This window comes from Amyelois transitella, chromosome 12, assembly GCF_032362555.1.
Source record: "Amyelois transitella isolate CPQ chromosome 12, ilAmyTran1.1, whole genome shotgun sequence".
NCBI lineage: Eukaryota > Metazoa > Arthropoda > Insecta > Lepidoptera > Pyralidae > Amyelois > Amyelois transitella.
In genome coordinates this window covers 3316088-3340072 of record NC_083515.1, presented here as the reverse complement: position 1 = coordinate 3340072, position 23985 = coordinate 3316088, and the positions used below count along the sequence as shown (strand labels likewise).

Here is a 23985-nt window from a genome sequence, read left to right as displayed (position 1 = left end):
AATCAAGTGGCAATATCCAAAAGCCTGTTCCATCCAAAAACAATCAATAAAGATTGAGTCGATAAGGGGCTAGTTATCGTCACGAAACGATGAGAGGAAGACGTACTTAAATAGTTGTCGACCAAATGAACGGCACAGTGTTTGTAGTGCTTGCCATGGTAGCAACATCGTGCGAGTTATTTCTTTAATTCATATCTCGAAATATTTCTTTAGTTAAGGTGAGTGCTTGTGCCTTCTTTGTTCTGAAGTTAATAATGGTATTAATATTGGTCTGGTTATACTACAAACGCCTGCGTAATAATAAACCCATAAATTTCGGCAAGAGTTTCGGAAAATTCTCTCTTAGTGCACCCCTGGACCACATAAAGAACAATAAGCCAAATTTCAAATCTCTAACCCATTGTTTGAGTAGTAGAGTGTTAGTCACTCGGTAATGGAAGATTTTAAATAATAGTTTTTCCAATTTTCTCAAATAAATTTTTATAGTAATTTCATAAATTTTTTTTTTGCTGAACTCCTGGTCTCCCCTGCAAGGGATATAGACGTTGTAATATGTATGTATGTTTGTATTTTTTCCAAGTATTATGATTACTGGTATGGACGATAACCAGTACGGTATTTACATAAATACTTGTAGCTTTGTATTTGTTTAGTTTCGCGTTAATGCGTAAGGTAAACGTTAAAAGTATGTTTAAAAGATAACGTTCTTTTATTGCTTTTGTAAAACTTGATTGAAAGTTAAGACCGCATTTGCTGGACCGGCATTATTATTGTCAAAAACTCTTTCTTCTGTAAAGAATATACGAAATATTTTTTTGGCATCGTACATTATTCATACCAAATGAACATCTTGTATTTACTACAAGTAATAAATAAATTAACTATCAATTTCAGATTGACGCCGTAATATCAGAGAAAATGGTGGTCGCTCGCAAATACGTGGTTAAAAAATATTTCCAAGGTGAGCCGAAAATCAGTGACTATGAGATCGTGAATGAGACACTTCCTCCTCTGAAAGACGGTGAGATCCTTATCAAGACCGAATGGATCAGCATCGACCCCTACCAACTTATTTACAACTCTACTCTTCCTCTACCGTACGACCAATTCGGTTTTCAAGTCGGGATCGTCCAAGAATCTAAGGATCCGAATCACCCTGTCGGGTCACGAGTGGTAACGCACAAAGGATGGTGTGACTACAGCATAGTAAATATGAGCGAGCCCATCCTTGGGAAAGAACATATAAAGTATGCGCTCCCAGATTTACAAGGGTTGTCGCCTTCCTTAGCTCTCGGAGCCGTCGGCATGCCGGGCGCCACGGCATATCTTTCTTTCTTGGAAATTGGTAAACCTAAACCTGGAGACGTCGTTGCTATAACCGGAGCCGCAGGAGCGGTGGGATCTCTAGTCGGACAAATTGCCAAAATCAAAGGCTGCAAAGTGATAGGATTTGCTGGATCCGACCGCAAAGTGGAATGGCTAAAGAAAGACCTAGGATTTGACAGTGCTTATAATTATAAAACCGTCAATATTGCAAATGCTCTTCGTGAAGCGGCACCAGATGGTGTTGACATATATTTGGACAACGTCGGTGGTGAAATTAGTAGCACGATTATGTACCAGATGACGACTGGTGGAAGGGTGGTGAACGTCGGGAGTATTAGCTCCTTTTTTCCTAAGGCTGATGTGTTACCGAAAGTGACTCTAGTGCAACCTGCCATTTTGTTCAAGTCGTTGAAACTGGAAGGATTTAAAATCTGGGACAGGTACGACAGCTGGCACGGGGCGTTTGTGGAGCTGGTCAAGTTGATAAAGAGTGGTGAGCTGAAGACACCAGAACACGTAACAGAGGGGTTTGACAAGGTGTTTGAAGCTTTTATTGCCATGCTTAGTGGAGAGAATACTGGAAAAGCTGTTGTTAAATTATAAATTATTCAAATAAGATATAGTATGTATCTTGTTGTAGTAAGAAACTTATTATTAACATTATTATTTAATTTCTTTATAAGTAATGTAAAAAAATTGGCAATTAACTTATATGTATATTAAAATGCATGTGAGACGCATGGAACCACAACAGGTTCAAATCCTTCCTCTACCTTTTTTTCTTTAGAATATAAGTGGAGGCTTCCCTCTAAAATATAAAAATGTATAGTTTGACCACCCAAGAATACCTACACACAAAATTCAATAAGCCAAAATGAAAATAATACCTACGTAACTTAGAAATCCACTGGACAATTACATGGGGTCTGATCATTGTCAGTGATAAGTTTTTTACGGGGAAAGAAATCGCGGGCAACAGTTATTGGACTTACCTAACTTGACGTAGGTCATATCTATATCTTCATATTATAGCATTGAGTATTTATTATAGGCATAAATAAGGAATTGCACAATGTTATGAAAGACAAAAAAAGAGGCGGACGACGCCCGATATAGTTTTGTCAAATCTTTTCACAGAAAATCTGTCTTGAAATATATTTGACATTATAGAACTTCAGTCGTCGTTAAAAAATATTTTATCAGTAGGTAATACACAACTACTAATTTATAGCTTTGCCCGGGACTTAGCTCCAGTTTAATTTTTATTTCTTTACAAGCTAAAGGGCGCTACATACATACATATAACAGGTCACTATCCCTTACGTGGTAGACAGATCCAACAGTCTTCATAAGACTAAAAGGCTACGTTCAGCTCTATGGCTTTATGTGGTGGAATTAAGATTTAAATAGTGACAGATTGTTGGACAACAAAAACAAATCAATATTAGTAAAATAAGAGCTAATGTCAGAAAAGAATGAAATATTATCTATCACAGAATTATTAATATTATCTAGTTTAGTACACATTAATGATAATCCAAACACAGAACTTACTGAAATTGACATTTTTGGTGACATTTTAATATAGTTTTCAATTTTATTTACAAGGACATATGTTGAACAAAAATATAATAAAGAAACTAAAACTGTGGCAAAATGTTACCAAAATTGATTACTAGTTGGATGAAACACAAAAATACTAAATTAAGTACTTTCTTATTTAATAGGGTTTTATTACAAAAATTCCGTGGGTTTCATCCAATCTAATGCAATAGACATTGAGAGACATCAAAAAATACATTTTATTTAACTTCACATCACAATTTCAACACTGATGACAATTTAAACAAAAATACAACTGCATCACATCAAATTTTCTATTGACAACAAATCATGTTAATAGACATAATTCCTCACTTCCACACTCTGCACATCTTCATTGCTCCAGAGGGTCTCTACTTCATACTCAGAGTTCCTGGCGTCTCTGACGTGGTCCCGGCGTTCCCAACGGGACCTGTTGATACGAGCGATCTCCAGCCAAAGACGCGCTTCCAGCACTGAAAAAGTAATCTACCATAAACATCAACGTTGATGATGGCAAAAGCTGGGCCGTGTGGTTCCCGGCACCAATACAAAAAAAGAATAGGACAACTCCGTCTCTTTCCCATGGATGTCGTAAAATATGACTAGGGGATACTTGCGATGTAAAGTAGCTATAGGAGTACGAGTATATGCTAAAGGAGAAAATTATTAACCACTTGAGCAACAAAAATTGCGGTGGTGCGTACGGGAAACATCCAACCCTTAAAGGTTAACCGAATCTTTTCATGACCAGGTTCAGGGAGATCTTTGTGAACGGCGGATTTAAAAGATGTGACTTAAAGAATAGGAAAGGAAACTCAGTCAAGATTCTCATTGATGATCACCATGGAGTAGGGTAAAACGCCTGCCATTGGCGCTTGTCTCAGAAACAGCCTTCGTAATGAGATACCTAGGATCTTTACAAATCTCACCAGGAGACTCGAACCCAGTTCCTCGGGATCCGACATTGCTGCTGCACCAAGAGTACGACAGATTTCAAATATGTTACTTACAGAAAAGGAACGAGAAGGCAGTTAAAAACAAGGGGTTCACGTTGCCATTGATGACCGCCATGGTGTAGAGAAGAGCGCCAGCTGTTGGCGCTTGCCTCAGGAAGAGTCCTCGGAGGGTGGCACCCAGCCACGGCAGGAATAGGTACTCGCTCAGTGGCGTGCGCTGAAATCATAATCCCATAAGTATCCCAACTAATATTATAAATGCAAAAGTAAGTTTATTTATTTGTTTGTTACCTGTTCATGCGTTACCTACTAAATCCGATCTTTTTTAAATTCCTTGTAAATATAATGTCGAGTCAGGAGAAAGACATAGTATACTTAAAACCCGGTAAAAACAATAGCTCCCGTGGGATCGTTAACGTATCGCTAGCGAAAAACCTGTATTCTTTTATAGATGGCGCTAAATTCGCGCGGGCAAACATGTGAGACAATGCAAGAATGGAAATAAAAATGTCGGGCCGCAAAGGAAAGAGGCGACAAAGAAAACAAACATCTTGTGAAAAGAAAAAAAATTGGGTCAAAAATTGTCAGAAGCTATTCCAGAACCTGATAAAGGTAAAAAAATATGAACATAAATCAAGTGGCGATACTCAATAACATGTTCCATTCACAACCCAAATCTACGATAATTTAGAGCAATATCTGTCAATAGCCATTTTCAAATTAATCTTTCTTTAAGTCCAACTGATAAGTAGTACCTATCTACATTTTTGCATTTTTATTTTAGTGACGTCGCAGTATATTTAGATAATTAGTGGTTTTGTTATCATCCTAAAATGACGAAAAATGACATATTTAAATAGTTTGTGAGCAAATCAACTACGCAGTGATTATTGTTTTTGCCATCGTCGCGACATCGTCTTACTAGTTATCTCCGTAGCATAATTGCGCAAATAAATTTTCAAATTTAGGTAAGTATTTACTTCTGAAGTTTTTTATATAAGTAGATATTATATAATAGAATAGGCAGAGACTACTAATCTTTTCACTTAATCCATCATCCCTACATACATACTTTATGAAGTTAATAATGGAACTACATATTTTAATCTGAAGCCAATAATTCTATTGGTATTTTTTCCATGTACTATGACATTTCTCATCTCTCTCATCTTTGCGTGTTCCCAGTTGCACCCTCCACTACAATGCTTTGGGACCTGGGTTCTGCGCTCCTTCCTACCTTTTTTCCTTTTAGGACAAACGTTGTCGGGTTCCAATGAACTAAGGTTCCAATGATATGCGTGCCAATGCACGCATATCATCTTTCGCGATTTCAAGGCCCTCAAGGGTCTCTCAATCATACCCCTTCTGCCTAGACCCGACGGAGGCGCAGAGCCAGACATTTGTGCCCAGATAGTCGGCTTCTGCAAGACGTGGCCGTACCTACCAGCGTGAGCGGCTCTCTTGTATTTCGTCTGCTTGTGACGCACACAAAGGCTGCTGCAAATACGGGAGATGACGCTCGCCATTTTGCCCTAGCCGCTGCTATTTGGGATTTGGAGTCGCAATCGATGTCCAGATCCCAAGTAAAGTGTTGCTTCAAATTTAGCTTCAGACTTGGTGAGTTGGTGACTCCTTCCATGCGTTCGCACGCCGCACCAGTCTCCCCCTATCCGAATCCGCCTGCACGATATCATCAGCATACATGAGCAGCCACGGGGGCGGCTCGTGAGTATTATGAGATACTCGTAAATATTATAAGTTAAGGATGATAACGAGGTGTTGTAAGTGACTTCACCAGTGCGTTATCAGGCATAAATACCTACACGTAGAGAATTAAAGTATGTTTTTTTTTACATTTTGCATTATATCCTTATATTATTAATTTTGTTTTGTTTGATTTGTTTTTGTTTGAAAGTTAAGTCCGCAATTTGCGACACTCACACCAAGGCAATATTTTGAGGAGTTTCTTTCTAGATAATTGCGCTATCCTTCCACTAATTTCTCTGTCAAGTCTCCCTCTTAAGTTAAGATATTGTTGTAAGTGTGTCTTGTAACAAATAAATTGTTTATTTACCCATTAATTTCAGATTGTCAGCATAATCCTGAAAAATGGTGGTCGCTCAAAAATACGTGGTCAAGAAATACTTTCAAGGTGAGCCGAAGATCAGTGACTATGAGATCGTGAAGGAGACACTTCCTCCTCTGAAAGACGGTGAGATCCTAATCAAGGCCGAATGGATCAGCATCGACCCCTATCAACGTGCCTACAACTCTACTCTTCCTCTTCCGTACGACCAATTCAGCTTTCAAGTCGGAGTCGTCCAAGAATCTAAGGATCCGAATCACCCTGTTGGGTCACGAGTGGTCACGCACCAAGGATGGTGTGACTACAGTATAATAAATATGAGCGAGCCCATCCTTGGGAAAGAACACAGAAAGTATGCGCTCCCAGATTTACAAGGGCTGTCGCCTTCCTTAGCTCTGGGAGCCGTAGGCATGCCGGGCGCCACGGCATATCTTTCTTTCTTGGAAATTGGCAAACCCAAACCTGGAGACGTCGTTGCTATAACCGGAGCCGCAGGAGCGGTGGGATCTCTAGTCGGACAAATTGCCAAAATCAAAGGCTGCAAAGTGATAGGATTTGCTGGATCCGACCGCAAAGTGGAGTGGCTAAAGAAAGACCTAGGATTTGACAGTGCTTATAATTATAAAACCGTCAATATTGCAAATGCTCTTCGTGAAGCGGCACCAGATGGTGTTGACATATATTTCGACAACGTCGGTGGTGAAATTAGTAGCACGATTATGTACCACATGAAGACTGGTGGAAGGGTGGTGATCGTTGGAAGTATAAGTTCTTATTTTGCCCCGCCTGATGCGTTACCGAAAGTAACACTGGTGCAACCTGCCATTTTGTTCAAGTCGCTGAAATTAGAAGGATTTTTAATCTGGGACTGGTATGATAGTTGGCACGGGGCGTTTGTGGAGCTGGTCAAGTTAATAAAGAGCGGAAAGCTGAAGACACCAGAACACATTACAGAGGGATATGACAAGGTATTCGACGCTTTTATCGGAATGCTTAATGGAGAGAATATTGGAAAAGCTATTGTTAAAGTATAAATTTGAAATAAAATGGTAATAAAAAAAAAAATACATACATAAATACATGGTTACATCAGTAATAGATACAACAGAACTTTTTATGTAGTTTATCGTCAAAGAAACTTATTAACGTAATTCCTTTTTATATTTTTGAATATTAAGACCTTGCATATATAAATCCATGAGCATCAGGTTCAAATCCTACCTTGGCCATGTTAAAACTAAGATTGTGCGCTAACCAATGAACCACCCGGAAATACCTACATTAAAAAAAATCTCATTGAGACAAAACAAAAATAAATTCGTAAGTACAAATAAATCTTTACCTCAGAACTCTCCTTTATATAATCTGAGATCTTACTCTACGCGTAGAACAATTTCTTATCCGATTGGCTGAGCTGATATATATATGCCGATAACCCAACAATTTGTAGATAGTACAGTAAATAATGATATTTTGTGCATCCTAACATTAGTATAATAAAATTGTAACTGATCGATGTCTGTACTTAGCAAAAAAAATTAAATGGGTGATCTGTTTATTAATAACTAGAAGTAAAAAAACGATTTTTTTGTATTTCTGTCTGTAAAGTTTTGCTCAGAACTTGAGAACTAGCTTGAGAACTATTGCTCTTGTTTGAATGTGTTTGGCGTTATCTGACTTAAATACTTACATAATATCACGTACCTATCCCTTGCCTATATATTAATGACAGAGCCAACAGTCTTGAGAATACTGAAAGGCCACGTTCAGCTGTTCTATTATAAAGATAATAGAATTGAGATTCAAATAGTGACAGGTAGCTAACCCAGCGCCTACAAGAAGAATCCCAAAGTTTATTTGCATATCCCTTAATCGCCTTTACGACATCCATGGGAGAGATATGGAGTGGTCCTATTATGTAGTTCCATAACACAACAAAAAATATCTCCCTGGGAAGGAGTACTCGTACAGGGGGTCGCCTTTTTTGTTTTATGGCGAAAGAAGTCGTGTGCAACAGCTCGTTATAGATTTAATAGGTATACTTACCTTTCCCACCTTACGTGTTATTGGGATTCATGACGAATTGCACAATATTATGAAACACAAAAATTTCAAGGCAGCAGAAATAATTTTGTCAAATCTTTTTACAGTATGTAAATCATCTTAGTTGCATGATCAAACCCCTAAATTCATTGGTTGTATTTGAAATAAGAAATCTAAAGTTACACCACAAAAAAATATCAATTTTATAATCATAAATGACTCACTTGAAATAGGTATTTAGATAATATGAAACATTCATCGTCATTAAAAAAAATATCAGCAAAACACAACTACCTACTAACTGAGATTTAGCTTTTGTCCGGAACTTTGATTCGGTGGGAATTAAAAAAAATGCCGAATTATCTTCATTATAATAACAAAATAGCGGTTGAGCTATTAAAACGTGACAGCTGATTAATACAGCACAGAATACAAACTAAAAAAAAGTTCTTACATGGAACAAAATAGTTTTTTTTTATAGCTGCTTTGTTTAAGGTCGGGAGAAACTAGTCCGACAAATTCTTACGCAAATAATTTAATAGTGACTGTTAATGAAAATGAAATTATTGTTAGATTATAAAAATTAAGGTATATTAACAAAAAAAGTATTATGTTGCAAAAATTTTAGATCTATCAAGTTCCCTAAACTATTTTTATAAAAAAAAAACATTTCGTATCACCCGCCATATGGCGACGCAGAACATTGACCGTGACCGCACAGAGCCAGTTACAAGGTCACAACGTGCCGTTTCCCTACGGCCTGTGTTTTGTTCTGTGATTGACACCACTGTTGACTCACACAATTATCATATCACTGACCATTACACTGCATTTTTAGTCGAATATCTTATCCGATATCAATAAAAATACCATAATCCTATTTAATGGAATGTATGAGCAAACGTCTATTGAGAATGTACATTTCTAAACGTGTGTGATGTTATGTATAAACAACGCCGGCCGGATAAACTGGTATTTTTATAGCGTCGACTGCCAGTCATCTTCACGTCACGAACATTTGAACATTTGGTGCTAAAAGGTAAGTCGTGTATTTTTATGATAATTTTATTAATTATTTGTATGTTGTAATCCTCTTGAAGTAATTTAATTATTATAGTCTAATATTTATAGAATACTGCTCAGTGTTCCTTTAAAGCATGTCAGTAAAAACGACGGAATACAACGGAATGACACGCCTATCTCAGGCGTGTCATCCGTTGTATTCCGTCGTACCTAACAAACCTATTTGACTTAGGGATCGTGCAGCGTGCCGCCGACCTCGTACGACTTGGGTCGTGTCGACTTTTTCCGACCAAAACCAGTGCAGCGTGCGAGCGCCTAGCGACCGATTGTCGGTGTATCCAGCCGTAAAATTCAAAAGCCGTCAAACAGAAATTAACTTATAAGGCGTCGCGAACACGATATATTTACAAAATCGTAAAACTAGTTAACCGATTTTGATGCCCTTCAAATTAAATTCTGTTCAGAGATTTATAAATATAAATTGATTCATAAATTAAAGGAATTATTTATAAAGAGAAAAAATTTAATTAAAACCTGACCAATAAAGTTATCGCGTTACAAACATACAAACAATAATGTGTTTTCGCCCCATAATTTTTGTGACGTCACTAAGCTAATCTTTATAATATATATTACTAGACTGTAGAAAATCATATGCGTATTTGATATTGAGTAGCGGTTGCGCTAACTTATAAACTAGTATTTCGCCGCGAAGTTAGGTCTCTTGTTTTTATTGTCTCAAAAAAATTTTAAATCGAGTACATGATTTAGCTAGATCTGAGATAGCCCTAAAATTGCTAAGTTGGTAAGGTCGCTCAGACTGCTCTGCGCTGGTAGTACGGTACCATTGGTCGCGGGCACGCTGCACCGCGCCGTTTAACTACATACGTTTAATCCAGTCGGTACGACTGACGTCGGCGACCCGCGGCAAGTGCGCCTTTCACTCTCTTTCCGTGTTTTCATTTTTCTTGTTACGTCACCAGAATGCCAATGCCGAAAGTCGAAAGAGCAGTGTGCGCCAACTAATTCCATACTCTGATATTAATTTTCACACACACACACACAGATATTAATTTAAAAAAAAAAAAATAAAAAAAAAATAAAAAAAAAAAAAAAAAAAAAAAAAAATTTAAAATGTCTGTGGCTCCGGCAAACCTACGCGGACACTGCTTAAGTACAATATCTTTGGGTCAACTACGCCCACCCGGTAACGTAGATAACAAAGCAACCGGAAATACGGAAAGAGTTACTATAAATAGGTTTTATAAGACGGGAAATGACACGCCTATCTCATTTATTAACTTTTGAATTTACTTACAACTTGTCGATTTATTTTATTTTTTACGAAAGTTATTGAAGTTATTACGAAATATGATAATATTCAAGGTCGTTTTAAACTATAAGACGATAAAAACTTGTAAATTACGCTAATTGATGAGTAGCAAAGCATTTTTACTTTATCACATGCTTACTCAACGATACAGTTAAATTACTATCAGTTGGAAAGGTATTACGTGTAAGCCATACATTTTATCTCACTGTAGGTATGTACCTACTGGTGTAAAATTGCTGCCTGTAAAAATCTGCCTAATAACAAGGTATTTATTGTTTTTTTTTTAGATAAAGTGTCTAAAAAGGAAGAGAGAGAAAAAAAAAGAAACAAAAATGGTGAAAGCAAAGAAATACGTCGTTACCAGTCGATTCAAGGGCATGCCAAAACTAGAGGACTTTAACGTCGTGGAAGAGGAGCTCCCTCCGCTGAAAGATGGAGAGGTTCTCGTGAAGACAGAGTGGATCAGTGTAGACCCCTACCTGAGAACTTATAACCCTCATATCAGTCTACCTTATGACCAGTTCGGCAACCAAATAGGAGAAGTACTTGAAAGCAAAAACGACAATTATCCAGTCGGGACCAAAGTGGTTTCCCACAAAGGATGGAGAGACTATTCCGTATTTAACCCAAACGATAGCACAGACCAACTTGACAGAGCATACAAATTGCCCGATTTGCAAGGTCTGTCCGAGTCTTTAGGCATAGGAGCAGTTGGTATGCCAGGTGCCACAGCGTATTTTGGCTTCTTAGAAATCTGCAAGCCAAAAGCTGGCGAGACTGTAGTCGTGACTGGAGCAGCTGGAGCTGTAGGTTCAATAGTCGGGCAGATAGCTAAAATCAAGGGCTGCAAAGTAATCGGCTTCGCTGGTTCGGACGACAAAGTACAATGGCTGGAGAAAGATTTGGGTTTCGATAAAGCTATAAATTATAAAACCGCGGATGTCCTCAAAGAGCTAAAACAAGCGGCTCCCAAAGGAATAGATTGTTACTTTGATAATGTTGGTGGAGAATTGAGCAGTATTATTATAAGCCTGATGAATCTGTATGGGAGGGTTTCCGTATGTGGCATGATAAGTTCGTACAATAGTGATTCAGGGCAGTCGCCTAAAGGAACGTTGGTTCAACCATCGATAGTGTTCAACCAGTTGAAAATTGAGGGGTTCGTTGTGGCGCGATGGGTCTCTGAATGGCCTGATGCGTTCAATGAATTAGTGCAATGGATCAAAAACGGGAAATTAAAGGCAAAAGAACACGTCACAGAGGGGTTTGACCGATTGTTTGACGCATTCGTAGGAATGCTTGCTGGCGATAATTTCGGAAAAGCTGTGGTAAAGGTATAATTTCCTTAATATTTGGCGTATACCAAGACGATACTTGTTTATATTGACATTGTTATGACGGTTTATATTATTGTCTTTCTAACCTCTATATGACAAGCACGAGTTATTTTACGGGCAGTTTTATTTGCATTTTTAAATTAATGTCCATCATTGCCTGTTCCTTGTTAAGCTTTAATTTTTTAATAAATAAAAGAAATTCATTATTTTTAGTTTTGTTTTTAAAACGTGTTTTGGTTTAAGGTTGGGTTCCAATCATCATTAAGATTATTTTCTCTGTTAACAGAAAAATACTTATAAAGGTAGGAAATTATACTGCATTTGAAAAGGAGATTCCATGAATACTCGCTAAAAAATTATTTTGTTTATCTTCATAATGCTCCCTCATATTTATCCCCAAAATATTTATTTTACATACCACATTTGCAGAATTCCAAATTAGCAGGCAGCTGATTATCATGACGAGAGCGTCTGATGCTTCAATACACCACATTACTCCTGTAATTAATATAGTATGAATAAGATAGATAGATGGAATGCCCTTTAATCAAATTATAACAATACATTTAATCTAAACTTATGTTAAGGTAATGTATTACAAAAGGCAGCCTTATCGCATTATGCAATCTCTTCAAGACAAGAACAATGAGAGGGAATATTCTTTTTTAATATAAACTTATTATTATTGTACCTACATAGATAGACAGATAAATAAATTCTTTATTAAGAAAAAAAAAATTTCCTATAGGTACCTATATCGACTTAGTGGCATCATTTAAATTCTTCAGTCGGCAAGTACCCTCGGTACTTAGAAGTCTAGAACTCGACCTATGAGCTGGGCCGAAGATTGGTGAAATACGCCACATAGGCAGAACATTTCCAATATTTTTGTCCATAGGTACTCACTAGTCACATCGATGTCATCAATGTACAGCTTGTCCTCCTTACTCATCAGCATTATATGCAGATCATTTGGCAAAGGCTCTTCGTCAAACATCACCACCTCTAATTTCACGTTGCAAGTCAAGCCTAGCAACAAACAGACTGCGGCCATGAAGGTGGCTGACAGAGTAGCTTTTGACGCTTTCGCCTGAAGTTGATCAGCTTGGGCGAAAGTGTGCATTCTGAGGTAATTCATACTGATTTGCATATAGTCGATGACAGCGCCGAATAAAGGCACTTTAGAACGCGCGAAGGTCATGGTTTTGGCCAGCACAGCGCCGTTGGAACCATCTCCACAATCCATAATTGTAGGGAAATATTGCTGATTGTTTTACGGTAATTTGAAATTGAAAGATTTTGTAATTTTTGACGTTTGACTTGGCAGGCTGAAAAAGATTGCATGTAGCATTTTTGCGAAGGTCTGTTAAATCGTTACGATCTCCGCCTCCGCCTGGAACACCTATTTTCTATTTTACTTTTGAGACACAGGTTTTACCTCGGTATAATTACCTATAACTAGTTTTTATCCGCAGCTTCGCCTGCGTGAATTTAGCGCCATCTACAAAAGAGAACAGAAAGACGGGAACTATATAGTATTTACCAGAATGAAAAGTAGGAACCCTATCTTTCTCCAGACTTTTAATTATATATAGGTACTCAAAATTTCCAGAAGATTGATTCAATAGTTTAAGCATGAAGACGCAACAAACAAACAAACTTTCTTTCGCATTCATAATATTAGTTGAGATGTTTCGGGCCGTGCTTTTTCACATAACTACAAATCAAAAGTTGAATACTGTGTTAACGGGACATACAGGACAAAATAAAATAAAAAATAGAGAAAAATATTTTAATTAAAATGAAGTCGAAGCTTACAATCAAATTAAAAAGTTTACACTAACTGGGGTGCCTTTCTATATACTATCATATCTATAATAAATTATGTACCTAATGCTTATTCTACAAGTCTCCAAATAGTTAGTGATTTTTATTCCGAAATTTGTCATATATTGTTTTAAGAAAAATATTTTATATTCGTCAATTAAGCAGTGAAATCTATACTTAATAAAAGACATGGGCCACTTGTACTTATATCGTTACAAAATATCCATTTTATATTTCAGCTCAAACGTAACAATTAATTACTATACTTCTACGTAAACATACTTTCGATAATTGATTTTCACTACAAACGCGGCATCATCAACGAGCAACATATGAAGTTCCACAATACATACACAGTATATTACGTCTACTTCCCATGCGGGGTAAACAGAGCTCAACGTGAATATCGGACAACATCGCGCGAGTTGTGTTATGACACATACATAGATTGGTTTCTTACAAAAAGCAGTGAAAGCAACTAATTTGTTATGTGGAGGAGTGATGGGCGATTGGTTCTTCCAATAACATGTTTTAACGTCAAAGCCCACAAGGTTACTACATATTTCGCAATTTTACAAGTCGAAACCATAATATCTAGCTTCAATATGTACTGATCCTCTCAAAAATTGCCTAGTGTAAACGTAGCTTCAACTGTTTAAATAATTAAATTTTTCGTCATATTATATCTTGGTCTCATTTAGATTAAAAATATTTGTTTGGACAAGTCGAAACTATTACATCTAGTTTCAATACTGATTCTCTGTGATGATGATGACTGATGACTGTTTTAATTTAAAAAAATATTTCTTTTTATATACAATAAAGAGTATACAAACAAACAAACTGATATGATATCCCTATCAGTTGTATCTCACTTTTTACGTGAATTAGGTTGACTTACATAGAGAAAGACTTAGATTAGTTACGACGAAAAAAAATTTCATGTCTTTATTTATTCGTCACTTCGGTTTAGAGTAAATATTTAATTAAAAAACAGCTTAAAATTATACCACTCTCTAATTATGCAATAATTTTCAGGACACCTACCACATTTAATCAAATGTTAAAAGGAAACGAAATTAAATCAAAAATATATTGAAAGTTCCTAAATGTTCATAAAATAAAACACAAAGATTCAAAAACAAAATTTAAAAATAAATGACTGGAGAAAACTTTAGAAGTCTATACATCTGAACCGACTATAAATTTTACGTTTGTTTTTTTTACATGTAATGAAACTAAATTATTTAAATGATGAACCAAGAAGTCCCAAAATGTTCCATAAATAAAACACAAAGGTTCAAAAATTAAAAAAGAAAATAAATGGATTCTTATAACCTACACACAGAGATACAACTTCACGTATTGATCCTCTTAGCCGCCGACGAATCAGCATCCGTTTCGCTAGACTTCCTCTTTCTCTTGATGAGGTGGGAGATGTCTGCGGCGGGCTTGGCGGCAGACGATGATGAACTGGAACCGGCCCCGTTGGTGTGTGAAGATGATGAGGCCAGTGATGGAGCGTCACCGTTTGAAGCGCCAAGCGCTTCGCGAACCCGTTTTATCGTCTGAAAAAAGATCACTTGTTTAATTCTACAAGTTTTGTATTACTTTACATAATGTAAAAAAATCATTAAAGTTCGCAAAAGATTTTTGAAAAAAAAAATATACCGTGTATAGTATACTTATTTATAGAGTCATCAACACCGCAGACGATCATGTATACAGTCGTTAATATTTGCTAAAATATTATTAACATGTGCAACGGAGATTCTCTGATTTTGCTGGTAAAACTTAGCTTAAATTTTGCAATAAGTACCTACATTTTCCAAAGTCCCACAGAATATTCATGGATAAATTTGGAGTATTGCTATTTTAAATTATACAGAAACCACCTGGACAAGGCATGAAAATATTTCATCTTTTATCTTTAACACTAATGTTTCCCATACATATAGGAAGAAACCACATTTCTTGCTGCAATCCTTACAGATGTTTCTCACTTTTACCCTCATTGCCCTCCTCTTACAGGCTAGACGATGCTCCATATGGTAGCTCCTAATACCACTTTTTGAAAGCTGCGGAAAGTTTCTCTAACATTGATACTACATTAATTTCCCACTCTCTATTTTGGTTGACCTTGGAGAAGGAAGATAATGCATATGTCTTGTCAAGGTGAATAGAACCGTGTGAACAGCCCCCGTAGTGGCACTCGCGACGTCGTCCGTACCAACGTAAACGGCTCTCATGCGTGTATTTTTGTATGTCACGAACAAATTAGGCGATAATGTCGAGCCTACTGATATAGTCTTCTTTACGTTTAATTCAAATGCGCCCTTCGTTGATTATAATTTCTGTTTGTCTATTTAAACTGGTACAAGAAAGCTTTTTTTTTAAAATATAAGATGTATAAGATTCCTCTCGCTATGACCACTAATTCATACTAATATAATAAAAAGAATATAATTTTGTTTATCATTTGTAACAAATAATCGAATACTATAGGACCAATTTGGATGATATTTGTTATAGAGACAGCCAAAATCTTTAGGAGCATCGTCAGCTAACTTTTTTATGAATATCAAAATTTACATCAATGGCCATGCTCGAATACAATAAAAATTTAAAAAACAATGTCACGTGGCCATTAATGCATTGGGTTTACGCTGAAATGACAACACAGCATAATTTGGAACAACTTTATTTCAAATAGTAAAACACAATACAAAAATGGCCTTGTGAAATCTTACAACTATGACAAAAAAACAGTCTAAAAACTTAATATCTATGAGATTCTAAGGCACTAATTCTTTTGATCAATAATACTGGTAAAACATTGATTTCAAATGAATATCACATATGAAATACTGAATTTGGCACATTCAATTTAGGAACTATAAAACTACTTGTGTAAAATTGGAATGTTCTAGCTAAAATTTTATAAAATGCAGTCTTCACAATTATTTAAAACTGAGTATTCGAATTAATTGTCTTTTCAATAAACAAGTCATTTATGTATAGAAAAAATAAAATAGCCAAAAATGTACATAGTAATCTACCTTTAAGATGTAATAAACTTGACTTACTTAAAAACTTGAAAAATGACTATTGATAATAATGACCTTTCATTCTCCCCTCGAATTTCAAATAAAAAAAAATCAATAGAATCCAAAGATAGGCATTCGTTTCCTACATACCTTTTGGCTATCAAGCATTCATAATAACACTAAATGACTGATTTATCGACAAATCACGCTTGACAATCGACCTGACAACGATTCTTTTCCTTCAAGATCATGCTGCGCAACATCTTCCTAGTCTCCTCTATGCAATCACACGGTCTTACCTCAGCTTTGTAATCCATCATATCCTGAATTTTCTCCTGTATTTGCGGCAAAAGCTCCTTCAACTCTTTAATTTCCCCTTCGATGGTGTAATGTGGATCGGCTGAAGAATATTTCTTGACGGTTACATCTTCCGTGGCAGCAGCGGGATTCTCCAAAGTCTTGATTCGAGATTCTAGAATGTTCGCAGCATTCTTGAAGTGTGTGATTGCCTCTTCGAAGTTGGACGCGAGGTAGTTTGCTAGGCCTGAAAATAACATAACAACAGTTCGAGCATAGATTCAAACAAAATTTGTAATAACAAAATGTGTTCTGTGTGGATTCCGACACTTTAGAACACAACCACTCCATTTCTTTCCCATGGATATGGATAGGCTCATTAACTTGGGATTCCTCTTGTCACTATTTGAATCTCAATTCCATCTTTAAGTCATACAGCAGCATTTTCAAGTCTGTTAACCCTGTCCACCCCACCATGCAATAGATAAAGATATGACTATTATGTATGTAATGACAAGATAAAACGCCAGTATGGATTTAAGGCTTGTCTTGTCTTTTGAACTAATAAGGGGTTTCTGAATATATATATATACATATACACAAGATCTGACTTTTATTTTATTTTACTATTTAATATGTTGAGTCAAATGGACACAAAAGACGAGAAATCTAGGCCAGAGTAAGACTGGTCTATATGAAATTAAAGCCTAGTTAGTTACTATCAAATAATGCCAATGTGAAACAAATTCTTACCAATTTGATAATGTGTTTCAGCTATTCTCCTGTCATCGGTGCCATAGAGTTCCTTCTGCAGGTCCAAGCAATTTTCTGAAAGGATGTTAGAATAGATTTATGAACAAATTAATAAACATAAAATAGAATTTGGGCAACTCTAACCGATATATATTTCATGCTGCTATATTTCAATGTTGTTTGTATATAAATTATGAATTGTAAGTACAGTAAAAATTACTTAATACTAAGCTTACTGCAGCTTCCAAAGCACCATTTTCTTCAATAATGTCAATATTACAATTATCCAAACTTAAAATAGACAACCTAGATGAAATGGTTTATAAGAAGTTTAAATAATAAATAGAGTAAACAAAAGAGTTCTTTAAGGATCACAAGCAATTCTACACACACGATAATGTTTCTGTTTGTTATTATTTAAATAATTATTAATTACGAATACTAACGCATATCAACGACGGCCTTGTCGTAAGTTTCGCTTTCTAGCGCGACTTCCCCCAACGCGAGGTGGACGTCGGCCAGCAACGCCCTGGCCGCGTCTCCGCCGCCGTTCGTCACTCGCTTGTCGAGTATTATACGGGATAGTTCTGTAAAAAATAATTAGGAAGATGCACCATTTATGTTTTATTTAACACAACTAAAGAAAATAGAGGAAAAGGTTACAAAAACAATTATTATGAGTTGATCACCTAATGCCTTCACACAAATTTGGAAATAATTATGAAATAATAATCTAAGGTAAGTATTTATTGGTTTGTTTTTGAACAATAAAACAACAATTATGATGGGAGTAGTTGTTCTTACCAAGCATTTCCCAGGCAAGTTGTAAATTGTCTTCACTCTCCGGATTTTCATCTTCTTCACCATCACCATTTGTGGTTGTGCCCTAAAATAAATATATGAAAATAAATATATGAAATAAATAATACAAAATGAATAGATATATAATTATAAACTCAGGAACCAAAATTATGTGATATCTTCCCGGTCAAACTTGATAATGCATTGTTATACTTTAACTTGGGATTTTAAGTACGTTATTATTATCATTCAACAAAAAAGGGAATACCATGCCAAATATTTTTATTCTCTTAAAAATATTTGGCATGGTATTCCCTTTTTTGTGAATAGGTATTTTGGTTATTTACAGAAATTCTGAGAACTTCTTCAGCACAGACATTTAGCAGTAACATATGCTACTTTTATTTCAGGAAATTAAGCCCCTGACAAAAGTCATTAAAAAGTAAACGGGATTTCCAAAATGTTTTTTTTTTACCGGCTCCTCACTAGATCCAGCATCGGCAGAACTGCTTCCAGGCCCATCATCTTTGGTCGTAGACTCCACCTTATTCTTCTCAGCATCTGCTTGTCCATTTTCTTCTGATTTAGCTTCCTCTACGTTTTGTTCTTCTTCGTCATTATCGCCTTCTTGTTCTGCACAAAGACATTTGTAATTGAATTCATCACTACATAGTATAAAACAAAGTCGCTATTTAAGTCTGTTTGTCTGTATGCTTAAATCTTTAAAATTATGTAACGGATTTTGATGCGGTTTTTTGTAACAGGTAGAGTGATTCCAGAGAAAGGTTTTTATGTATAATAACATTTATAATTTTGCACCTGTGCGAAGCCGGGGCGGGTCGCTAGTTGACTGATAAAAATGAAATAGCTTAATAATGTCATATTTGATATACATACATACATAAAATCACGCCTCTTTCCCGGAGGGGTAGGCAGAGACTACCTCTTTCCACTTGCCACGATCTCTGCATACTTCTTTCGCTTCGTCCACATTCATAACTCTCTTCATACAAGCTCGGCGGTTTCGGGTACTTTTGACCTGACCCTTTACCAGGACGTCCTTAATTTGATCAAGATACGTTCGTCTAGGTCTTCCCACTCCGACCTTTCCCTCCACACTCTCCTTGTATATCTGCTTAGTCAACCTGCTTTCATTCATCCTCTCCACATGACCGAACCATCTTAACATACCCTTTTCTATTCCTGTAACTACATCTTCTTTCACATCACAACATTCCCTTATCACGCTGTTCCTTATCCTGTCACTCAATTTCACACCCATCATACTCCTTAACGCTCTCATTTCCACTGCATTTATTCTGCTTTCATGCTTCTTTTGCCATACCCAACTTTCACTCCCATACATTAATGTCGGGACCAACACGCCCCTGTGCACAGCCAGTCGAGCCTTTTTGGATAGTTTCTGACTGCTCATAAAGGCATGCAAAGCTCCATTCACCATGTTCCCCGCGTTCACTCTCCTTTCAATATCACTATCATACTTGCCATCTGATGTAAACTTTGATCCTAGATATACAAACTCTTTCACTTGCTCCACTTTTTCTCCTCCAATCAAAATATTACATGCTGTCATTTCTTTCTCCATTTCAAAAACCAGTGTTTTAGTTTTACTTACGTTCACTTTCATTCCTTTCTCTTTTAAAGCTTCATGCATACAGTTTACCATCTCCTGTAACTCCTCCGCTGATGACGCCAGTATAACCTGATCGTCGGCATAGAGCAGACATTTGACGAGTAACTCATTCATCCTTAATCCACTTTTAGACTCTTTCAAATCTGTCAAACAGCTATCCATAAATAGGTTGAACAGCCACGGTGACGCAACACATCCTTGCCTAACGCCTTTCTCAATCTTAAACCACTCAGTGTGCGCTCCGTTTATCCTGACACAAGCACTCGAATCCTCATATAAGGATTTCAGTGCTCGTATTAAGAGACTGCTCACCCCATGCATAGAAAGTGCTGACCACAATTCATTCCTCTCAACTCTGTCATAGGCCTTTTCCAGATCTACGAATGTGCAATAGACTTTTTGACTCTTGGCCAAAAACTTTTCGGCTATGCACCGCAAGGAAAAGACCTGATCAGTACATCCCATTCCCTTTCGAAATCCCGCTTGAGCATCCCATATTTTGTCATCAGTTTCATTCCTGACTCTATTAATCAATACCTTAGCATACAATTTGCCGACGACGCTAAGCAGGCTTATACCACGATAATTTTTGCAGTCCAGCTGTGACCCTTTTCCTTTGTAAAGTGGCACGATAACAGCCTTACACCAATCTTTTGGTACTCGGCCGCTTCTCCAACACAAATTGAAAAGGCAGTACAACTGACTAGCTACTACGCCTTTTCCTGCTTTAAGCATCTCGACCGACACTCTATCACACCCAGCAGCCTTTCCCGCTTTCATACTCTTAAGTGCTTCCACAATTTCAAACATTTCAACTTCGCCTTCCATCTCATTCTCTTTTTCTTCGCTATAGCAGAAATCTTTCTTATTTCCTTCCTTTTTTTCAAATAAACTTTCAAAATAGTCCTTCCATATCTTTAGTACACATTCTTCTCCTTTCACAACGATACCATCCTGGCATCTGATCCTAGTCAGCTCTCTGGTTATAGTATTTCCTCGGGCTGACCTTACGGATTTCCAGAATACTTTCAGATTTGACTGAAAGTCTTCTGATAGCCTTTTATCAAAATCCTCTTTATACTCTTCTTTCTTTCTAATCACAGCTTTCTTAACCAAATCTTTCATTTTCTTATATTCCTTACGTGCTTCATTCACATCTTCATCTATAACCTCTTGCATTCTTAAGTTAGCTTTTGCTGCTAACAAATCCAGCCATGCTTTCTTCTTTAATCGCACAAGTTCTTGCACATCTTTACTCATCCACGCATTTTTGTGATTTTTTCCTTTCCTTCTTCTACTTACACCACACACTTCAACAGCTACTTTCACAATTCTTTCTTTAAATTCCTTCCATCCATCTTCAATATCGCTCATTTCCTCTAAATCTTCAAATTCATCCTTCAGTCTATTAATATACTTCTTACCTACATCCATATCTTGCAAATTTTCTACTTTTACTCTTTCCAAAGCGCTGGTTTGCTCCCTTACCCTGTGCCGCCAGCGATTGAAGATACCCCTTATCCGGGATATCACCAGTAAATGGTCCGAGTCAATGCCAGCACCGCGATATGCACGGGTATCCAGCACTTTGTTCTTCAATCTTTCATCTACAATCACAAAGTCTATCATACTTTTTAAAATACCTTCCACTCTTGTGTAGGTGTGGATCTCTTTATGTTGAAACATTGAGTTCGACACAAAAAGATCCCACTCTAGACAAATTTCTAATACACTTCTTCCATTATCATTCACCTTTTCGTCACCAAACGCACCAAGCACCTTTTCATATCCATCACGCTTTACACCCACCCATCCATTAAAATCACCTAACATAATAATCTTCTCATTTGGCTTGGTAACTTTCAATACTTCTCTTACACTATTCCAGAACTCCTCGTTTTCGCTTTTTGCTGATGTTGTACCCCTCGAACCCACATCCCAAGGTGCATAAACACCTAGAACGAAGATCCGAGTGATTCCAACTTTCAGCCTAATCCATAAAAGACAAGGGCTGACACACTCATACTCATTCACGCACTCAGCCATTCGTGCAGAAAGAATTAGACCGACCCCTTGACAGCCTCGGCTGGTACTGGAAATTCCAGACCAATACGCCGTGTAAGGGCCGTGCTGCGTCGCGTCGCATCCTTTCCGCTTCGTTTCATTCACGCACAACACATCCAAACGTCTTTCATCCATCATCTGGCATACTTCCTCAATCTTATCCTTCATTCCTCCTCTTACATTCATCGTCGCAAAGCGGCTTTCAGCAGACCGCATACCGCTCCCGCCGGGAACGAGACGTGATGGGGTGCGGACACCATCGCCGCCATTTATATGCTTTTTAAGGTTCATAATGCGATTCCCACGAGACGCTAGGGAAAAATTTTGTCCGCCCCAGCAGAGCCCCGCATGCCAGGGTAAGGCTAGCCATTACCTGGGGGTCGCCCAACCCCATGGCGGAAGTGGCACGCTCGAGACTAGGCTCGCCCCTAGCCATGCATCCATCGGCGCGGCAGACCTTAGATTGGCAGGGATTTACATTAAAGAGGAATCCCACGTCTATCCCTTAGTCGGCTCTTACGACATCCGTGGGAAAGAGATGGAGTGGTCCTATTCTTTTGTAATGGTGCCCGGAACCACACGGCATTTGATATCCTTAAAATAAATAGGTATGTTTAAAGCAATTTAAGAAGATTTTTTATATTTTGCCTGACTACAACAGAAGGAAGATAATGTGTATAAAGTGTATTTTTTTATATACCACTTTACTGCTATTGAATTTAAAACTTGTATGTATATATACCTTCATTTTCTCCTTCCTCTGCATTTGTGCCTGGCACAGCATCTCCCAAGACACCACTTTCCTCACGGGATAGCCCCAACAGAGCTTTACCATACCTGATAGAAGAAAAAAAGAGGGATTTTTGTTTAGGTAATAAAATACAATGGAGTATGGCCTTTCAGTCTTTTCAAGACTGTTGGCTTTATTGACCCTGATTTGTGATCTTATGTATGTAAAAAAGCGCAATCTTACCATAGATAAGCTTCAGCGCACTGGTCTCCATGTTCCCCATGTTCCTGAGCCAGCTGCTCACACGCCAGGCTGAGGACCTCCGCGGCCGCACTGTAGTCCCTAACAGCTAGGTTACGTCGACCCGTGGCTAACAGTTCCGTGGGAGACGAAGTTGTAACTTCAGCTACTTCTGCCATCTTATGTGATAAAATATTAAAATTAATATTTTTGAAAAATTTATAATTTTGTGATATATAGATATAGCTACAAAGATAATATTTAACTTTTTTAAGCTGACCCTGGGCCTCGAAGCATAGCGGAAAAACGAGAAAGAGCTAGTGAAAGTTTGGTTCTACATCCACAAGTTTAGTCAGTAAATAACTGTTATGGGATCAAGATTAAAGTGATTTCGAAGGTGATTTCTCTACTTTTTCTAAATATGTATCAACAAAATCGTGGTATATTTTTATAGTAACGGTCGGTACTTAGTACCCTACACAATGACTCGAATAACAATAGGACTCACGCCACGTGCACACTTTAGCATATTTATGTTAGTCATTTGTAATTAGTCATTTACTGCAATATATAAAAAAGTGTTTGAAATAAAAGCAAGTAAGTGTTCACATGTTTTAACAGAAAACGGGTCGTAGCCAAAAAAGTACTAAGGCCCAAACAACTTTCAACCATTGAAACTTACTTACACAGGTATTTCGATACCAATTAAAAATATATTGAGTATACTCACGTTTTCCGCGTTTTGTTGACTTAATAACACTTTTTATCAATAATTATCGTAATAAATAATATTAAATTCCGCTAAAATAATATCATGAATAAACCGCGCTACTTGCGTGTCAAAAAAAAACATCTGTCAAAAAATATGCCGGCCGATTGCCGAT

At 37.1% G+C, this 23985-nt stretch overlaps 5 protein-coding genes across 9 annotated transcripts; 3 read left to right on the top strand and 2 right to left on the bottom strand.

Moving 5' to 3' along the window:
* Positions 1-62: 62 nt before the first annotated feature.
* Positions 63-3383, top strand: LOC106142394 (prostaglandin reductase 1). The gene is made up of 2 exons (XM_013344141.2): positions 63-218; positions 895-3383. The coding sequence occupies exon 2, from the start codon at positions 919-921 to the stop codon at positions 1927-1929; it is 1011 nt and encodes a 336-aa protein (XP_013199595.2). The 5' UTR covers positions 63-218; positions 895-918; the 3' UTR covers positions 1930-3383.
* LOC106142400 (uncharacterized) lies at positions 1735-12934 on the bottom strand. Its single transcript, XM_013344147.2, has 4 exons — positions 12595-12934; positions 12107-12186; positions 3921-4083; positions 1735-3383 (listed from the first exon to the last, which is right to left on the bottom strand). The coding sequence occupies exons 1-4, from the start codon at positions 12932-12934 to the stop codon at positions 3223-3225; spliced, it is 744 nt and encodes a 247-aa protein (XP_013199601.2). The 3' UTR covers positions 1735-3222.
* LOC106142401 (prostaglandin reductase 1-like) lies at positions 4457-9035 on the top strand. 5 transcript variants are annotated; one of them, XM_060947080.1, is made up of 2 exons: positions 4457-4478; positions 5954-9035. In XM_060947080.1, exon 2 carries the CDS (start codon positions 5976-5978, stop codon positions 6984-6986), a length of 1011 nt encoding a protein of 336 aa, XP_060803063.1. In that variant the 5' UTR covers positions 4457-4478; positions 5954-5975; the 3' UTR covers positions 6987-9035. The 5 variants fall into 5 exon arrangements, 4 of the variants coding, with proteins under 4 accessions (XP_060803063.1, XP_060803061.1, XP_060803064.1 ...); XR_009657098.1 differs by lacking the exons at positions 4457-4478; positions 5954-9035 and adding exons at positions 4504-4834; positions 5240-5464; XM_060947078.1 differs by lacking the exon at positions 4457-4478 and adding an exon at positions 4615-4834.
* Positions 8893-13965, top strand: LOC106142396 (prostaglandin reductase 1-like). The gene is made up of 2 exons (XM_013344143.2): positions 8893-9034; positions 10639-13965. The coding sequence occupies exon 2, from the start codon at positions 10684-10686 to the stop codon at positions 11689-11691; it is 1008 nt and encodes a 335-aa protein (XP_013199597.2). The 5' UTR covers positions 8893-9034; positions 10639-10683; the 3' UTR covers positions 11692-13965.
* On the bottom strand, positions 13467-23985 carry LOC106142393 (nuclear autoantigenic sperm protein). Its single transcript, XM_013344138.2, has 9 exons — positions 23832-23985; positions 23105-23280; positions 22874-22968; positions 18889-19046; positions 18417-18498; positions 18059-18199; positions 17613-17687; positions 16862-17106; positions 13467-15083 (listed from the first exon to the last, which is right to left on the bottom strand). The coding sequence occupies exons 2-9, from the start codon at positions 23278-23280 to the stop codon at positions 14874-14876; spliced, it is 1182 nt and encodes a 393-aa protein (XP_013199592.2). The 5' UTR covers positions 23832-23985; the 3' UTR covers positions 13467-14873.